The sequence below is a fragment of the Gymnoscopelus braueri genome, assembly GCF_963280865.1.
Source record: "Gymnoscopelus braueri genome assembly, chromosome: 10".
NCBI lineage: Eukaryota > Metazoa > Chordata > Actinopteri > Myctophiformes > Myctophidae > Gymnoscopelus > Gymnoscopelus braueri.
In genome coordinates, this window is record NC_137611.1 from 17,664,209 (window position 1) to 17,671,336 (window position 7,128).

The 7,128-nt window shown below is 41.3% G+C and overlaps 1 protein-coding gene across 1 annotated transcript in view; it reads right to left on the reverse strand.

Moving 5' to 3' along the window:
• lpin2 (lipin 2) overlaps positions 1 to 7,128 on the reverse strand; it is a gene marked incomplete at its 5' end in the record, with an annotated part of 27,192 nt that overhangs the window by 17,506 nt on the left and 2,558 nt on the right. Inside the window, 4 exons of the mRNA XM_080439743.1 lie at positions 298 to 427; positions 1,466 to 1,573; positions 1,743 to 2,122; positions 3,664 to 3,759. Coding sequence (XP_080295869.1) covers positions 298 to 427; positions 1,466 to 1,573; positions 1,743 to 2,122; positions 3,664 to 3,759 — 714 coding nt within the window. The remainder of the gene's footprint in view (positions 1 to 297; positions 428 to 1,465; positions 1,574 to 1,742; positions 2,123 to 3,663; positions 3,760 to 7,128) is intronic.

Here is a 7,128-nt window from a genome sequence, read left to right on the forward strand (position 1 = left end):
TACAAAGTGTGGTTTGTGACACAAACTACATCTATTGACTTGTGGAATTGTGTTAGAATGGCAATACAGTAATGAAAACAAGACTTAGTTAAAATAATGTTCACTTTTACACATACTGCATTGATTAATTAGGATCAATACAGGCTTTGGTGTGCTTTAGAAGACTTTACAATTTAAAAAACAGTCTGTCTGAAGAACACCTTGCTTTTGGTCAAAACAGGCTGGTTCGTTTCTGAGTTTCGACTCTTATAACCAGGCATCAAGGGCTCATGAAAATCAGGGGGAGAGGTGACTTACCCTGGTGGATTCTGGGAACTCTCCCCAGGTCCACTGCATGTGGGATTCAGCTCTGAGCATGCTCTCCAATGGCCTCACCACCAGTAACTCCGAGTCACTCTTGGGAGAGAAAGCCTGAGACAAGCCATGACTGGAAGGGCAGACAAAGACACATGCCAAGCGATCAGTAACAAAGCATGTTTGGCTGTGGGATTGGCTCTCGAGATACGATTGTGTCAACACCTTGCTCGGTGAACCCACCAAACAATGTGTGGACCATGCACCATACCAATGTTCACTACTAATTATATTACACTGGACCAGAGAAAAACTTGGTTATGCATTACAATTACCATGCATTTTGTTAATGTCCACTGTCCGTATGTTCTGAAATGCAATAATCTGAATCATGTACAGTATATGTACAGACCTGCATTATATTTCATGTTGCTTTATGGTGGATTGTTAATGTTAAGGCATCAATAATTAAATTCCTCATACACATACAAAAGGTATTTCTGATTCACAGAATCATTGGCAGTTTACTATTCAAACATAATTTCAACATTTGGATGCTTAATTTCAATACATTTTCAATGCACAGCCACGTCACGTGAGCACACACAGCTGAGCAGGAGCGTATTTGCTTTCAATCCTATAGCATGTTAACTTTCCCCGAGCTGCTTGTGGATGCTTTCGCTAGTGTTGTGTGGTAGTGAATGTTTGATGTACGTAGTTCGTTTCCTTGGGCCAAATGGACATAGTAATCTTTATGAATGCTTAATCTCCAATTACAAAACCGTTTAGCTTCACAAGAACAATGTCGGTGTAACTAAGCAATTCAAAGTGGTCAGTTTACAGCAGGCTTGTCTCTGAAAAGACAGTGTTATTTATATACTTCACCTATGAATACCAAACCACTTCACAAGAACAATTTTGACGTTTTTACAACATGCATAGTTTATCAACTACAATACAACTTTCACAAGTTGGCAGTTCCAGGTTATACACAGACAAGTGCTGCCAGTGCAGCCTTGTGTTTGGATGATGGGATTAGCTCTCGAGATACAACGTACTGTACCTCATTTACCATGAATGCTGGCCTCTGCAAGGATAACAACCTCGCCACAAAAGACTCTTTTTTACTTTGTTTAACAAATGCGTTTGTGTGGTGGACCGCAAAACGTACCTGTCAGCTGTGGACCAGTCGCCATCAGAAAAAGGATAACTGTCCAGGTTGTGTCTGGCCGCAGGTAGTTTGGGATCGATGTCCCACATGGTGTTCATTGACAGTGTCCTAAGATTGGGCATACAAGATCCATAAGTCAGCTTGAATCCCAATTCATAAATGAACAGGAACTAATCAACCTATTTTGCGTGCTATTTAGGAGGAAATGGTCATTTTATCAGGGTCAACTGCTTTTTTGTGACTGACCTCAAGAAACGAACGTCAAACTTGAACTGACCTTGAGGCGGGGGGTGCTGCGACCTCCTCGTCGGAGCTCAGCTCCAACTCAAAGATCTCCTCGACCTGCCCGGGAGCAATGGGAGCAACGGTTGGCACAGCAACGGCAGCGGGTGCATTAGCAGCGTTAGCATTAGCAGCAGTGAGGGCCATGGGTGGAGTCAGCTCCTCTCGTCTTGGGTCTCCTTTGTGCTTCTTCCGCCGTCTCTTCTTCTTCTTGGTGGTCACAGTGCTCGGGGTGGGGAGCTCGGGAGGATCCTCCTCCTCGGGGTCGACCGGGTCATCGTCCATGTGCGGGGCATGTCCCCTCACCTCTGATATCCAGAACATGTGACCCTCTGTGGGGATCGGGGACGTGGCCAGGTGGGCGGGGACAATCTGCTGGAAAAGCAATTGGCGCTTGTGACTAGGGCTGGGCATATATGTCAACTTAAATCTAAATATAGAAAATTCACACACGTTCATTCATCTATTTTGATTATGTATACTTGAATTATCTTAACCACTTAAAGGTATCATGACATTCATTTTCACTTTTTTTATTTTCAATGTTTTATTTGGGGTTTTATGACCTCAATTACACCCAAAAAAACTGAACTTAGAACATTCAGTGGATTTTCTGTGGTCTGGGGTTTTCTGAATAATTAGGCTGAAAAGTAATCTGAGCTTGGCCCTTCGACAGTGAGGTCACAGTCGATTAATCCCGCCCACTCTCCTCCCCTCCCCTATCCTTTCCTTTGAGGGGGGCGGAGCAGAGGCGATGATTGACAGGCAAAATCCCTCACCAGCGACACCCGCAGGCAAAGATTTCTTTTTTCATTGCAGTTGAAAAGGCTTTAGAAATGTGAGAGAAAAACACCTGCCATGGATCACTGGAATGGAATTTTCACTTAAAACTTTTTGTACACTTTTGAAGGACCAGGACAAAGACTTTGAATGTGGTGTAAAAGTGAATGTCATTAAACCTTTAAGGCCTATTTTATAATACAATAGTAGAACTGCTATTTTCAAAAAGATTTTGATATGGTTTACAATGGTTAAGAAAAGGTTCAATTATTAAGAAAACAACATCTCCTTCACATACATTTAGATTTATTTTTTTAAGAGAACTGTTAGACATTTTTTAGAATCGGCCTCGGGTCTTAATGGGTTAAAGACATCAAATATTTGGTGCATAAATATCATATCACTTTTAAGATGGTGATGATCCCTAAAGCACAAATGTATGATTGTCATGTTGAGCTGCGACAACAGTTTGAGACATTTGCATCGAGACGGATTTGAATGGTAAATCACAAGAGTCACAAGACAACTGCATAACAATGGATTAATTATTTGCTGGAGACAAAAACTGCGAGGGGGAAAAAAGGGTTCTATGTTTCCACATAAAGACGGCTGCAGGCTATGAGATGAGCAAACCCGTCCCGTGATACTGTGTCAGACTGAGATTGTGTGCAACGCAAATAAATGCCAAAGCTGGTATGTTTGTGTGAGGAAGGACAAGAAAAGCTATGTGTTCCAAAAATAACAGCCCTAGCCCAGCCTGAAGTAGGGTGCTGCATTATAACAAAGCCAGTGTTACACAATATTTGAAGAATGTTTGAAAAACGTGTCTAAAGAGGTGTTGAGACTCTAGAGCACTCGGCTACACATCATCCATGATACATGCGTTGAAAAAATAAAAAATCTACTTGAATATTACCAAATTCTCATATATTTCCAAGTTTCTAATCCAGTGTGTACATTTCTAATTAGCCAACATCAACTATAATAAAAGGCATCAATTTGTTTTAATGTTGCGCTCTAAATTGTTTTGGAATAGTAGCTCACTAACCCACAGCCCACACCCCACAAATAGAGCAGATCTTTCTCATTCTGGAGCCAAACTTGAACATTCTCTCTCTGGCCAATCAGATGCTTACATTCTGCTCTTCAATCTCCTGGACAAAAAAGGCCTCTCCATTGTCCCCAAGCTTCATGTGCAGATCCACAGGCTCTCCATTGACCTCAATGTCAATCTGAAAGAATCATGTGGAAGAGACGCATTAGTACATTTGAAAAAAATCGACTACGGTATCAATCATTTAGCAACTATCAGTCATTTAGCTGGAGACCTCCTGGAACACCCTCAAGGACCCCTGAGGGACCCAGACCACACGTTGAGAACATGTGTACTGGGATAAAATCATATCAAAGGAGGATGATGATAGAGGAATTAAAATCGGCAGATCTGATGTTTTCTTTTGGGCTTTTATAAAACCTTCTACCTGCATATCATATCTGTGAATTAAATACACAGTACATCCAGTAAAATCACAGCACAATTCCATCTATATTTAATAACTCTTCCAATTTATTTTAGGCTGTGTAGATTGTAGCTTCTTACATCCCGTCTCCTCTCCTCTCTTGATAACCTAGTGAATCTAATTAGTGACCTAGCCCAGTGGGCTTGTGTTTCCCATAGCCTGCCAACAGAACATGGCTTATAATATGTCTGCCATACAATTCCCCCCGGGACACAAGGCCCTTCAGAAACTTGACACCAACAAAGCAAAAATCCAGGTCACGTCTGCCACAGATAAGAGTAGAGGAAAGGGGCTAGGGAGGGAGAATTTGGTTCGCAAGTGCTTTATCCAGTCTGTCAACCTGCAAAACATCCACGACTGGTGGATTTCAAAAGACATTCGTTTGCTATCGTGCTCTGCTAGGCCAAATCTTTTCCTCTGCTGATGTCTTTTATTGCCTGTGTCGGTTTTAAGCACTCAGCCACAAGCCTTGGCAGCGACCCCCCTCCCCCTACCCTTGGTGTTGCCAGGGGGATTTAAGTGTGGTGAATGATGGCTGGGAATTTCAATGCCCTGCTGATAATGGACCGGAATAATAAAGAGAGGTCTTTGCCCATTTAAGCTCAATGACGGGTTAGATCCACTTGATTGACTGTGCTGTGGTTTTGCCAACAACACCCTGCTGGTATTATCCACATCCGGCTTTCATGGCATTGGCTTGGACAGGCCCATTTCTATTCCGCAGTGCTGGTCAGTTCCACTTATAGCACATGCTGGCCACTGTACGACTTACTTTTTTCAATGAGGCAAATAGCTTTTTGCAAAAGAATTGCATCTTTAAATCCTGGCAGTGGAAGGGGATGAAAAAAAAAAAAAAAGGCAAAACGTTCACAAAGCACGCACTGGCGCATACCCCAACAATAAAATCCCAGGTGCTTACCAGAGGAAAACTTTGAACGTATAAAAATAGAGACCGCACACTCGCCCAAAATGAATTTTGATTACCAGCACGGTGACATTTCGAGCGCTTGAAATGTCACTGTGGTGGCAATTCATTAAAATACATTTTCGTGTTCCCTATTTTTTTACATAAACCAAAAATAGCAGCCATATGGCAAACAATGAGCGGCATTTTGCTGGTGACTGCATGATGTTAATTTCTATGATTTAATGATCCTGAAAAAATAAACGTTCTTAGCTTTTTTTTTACTATAAAAATAACCCTGCTTTCCTCATGGAAATCATCATTGGTATTCATCATTGTCCACCAATGGTTAGTTATGACTCCTCACTAGAGTACCGTAAGTACAACTGCAATCTGTGGGTGCTAGTAGGAAGGATCAATGGTAATGCAGGAAATATTAAGATAAACCTTTTATGCTGCTCAACCCCAGACTGGAGTAGGCCCATCTCGTTCACCTGACAATCTGATAACTATCTCAGTGACACATACTGTACGTGAGTGACTGTTGCAAAACAGTTCATTCTGAGTCACCACCCCCCTCTCCCGTTCACGTCTGCATCTCTCCACATACACAAGAGTAACCTGTTGCCATAACAACCACGCATTCATTCCTCATTTCAAGCCTATCCTTCCGACATCCGGATGACAGGGTAACACCTACTCTCCCCCACAACTGTACACCCTTCTCTGGTACACAATGAAATACTGAGTGTTAATTTAACTGTATGTGTGTGTATCTGTGTAAATATTCACAGATCCATTTTTACACTTTAACTTAAATCATTTAACTCTGAGATTGTTAACTGCTGCCAAATCTGCAGCGTTAATTATTAAACAATCAGGATTTGACAGTCAACACAAGTATAAAACACACAATAGTTCTTGAAGAGAAAACAACACAGGACAGTCCATGGGACATGGGTCCATCTGCTATTGCTGTACTGAGAAAAGCCAAATGTATAGTCATGAAAAGGAAGAATATTCACAATGAGACATACAGTACAGTATATAGAATTACAGTAGGAGGAAATGTGTGATTCATGATGAACATATTTTAGATACGATTATAAACATCAATGTTTAAAAACAATCATTTAAGAGAGCATATGGCTCATGAGTTAGCCTCTGATACTGTATGTATCTATTCTTGGAATTAAAATTGGTTGCTATAACATCAGATATGCTTTCACCATTTAAAGACAGTGACTAATCGGTGATAAGGTGAGTTTATGAGCTACAACAGCCCTGCCTATACTATAGGTCCAGGCTCTCTCGGATATGCACTCCTACAGTATGTGGGCCTAAAATAATTTGTTTCAGAGGTTTCACTCTCTTTCAGTGGGCATAATTCAAAGCAGCAGAGGCCGAGGTCTGCCATGGCAAAGGAAATAGAAAACGCTAAAAATAGCCACACTACTCCTCCACCATGATTAATGGGATCTTATCTGCAGGCGGGAGAAATAGTTAAACAAATAGTGGAAAAAACATCAATTTTTCTGTGAACTGAGAGGACATTCCCTGTAATAGCAAATACTGTAGAAGGGTACTTAATCCGTACTTTCTGGAATCACACATGACAGATTTAAATCATAACTTTTGCTGAGGCACCTTTTCTCCTTATATACAGCATTCCATCACACCTATTAAAGATGAGGGTCGCTTGTTTTTTTATGTTTTTATGTCTGTAGGAGGCGAGCCGTCTTGAAGAGGGTGTGTTTGCATGACTGGGGCTAATCTTGCAAACTGTGCGTTGGACCAATCAGTGTCAAAGTTCGTGTGCACAGCATGCTGCCAAGGACGTACGTCCATCAATTTGTTCAACTGTAATTAATTAAGAATTAATGTTAGGCATTAATACTACAGTAATGTTGCCAACTTGTAGATACTCTTTTAAACCCCTATTTATTCTGTGTACAGTAAGTGACAAAACATACTGTATCCCTGCAGGCACATCTTCAGACTTGATTGAAAACGTGTCTTTAAGATGTCTATCCAAAAAAGCACATATCACCAAGCCGTGGTTCTGAGAAATGTTCTGTTGTCTCACTCAGAACTTCGCTCTCAAATGTGCACATGTTTAATTACTGGATACAGAGATGGTATAAGCCCCCACCCAGGTAGAAGATTTCTACAGTCCA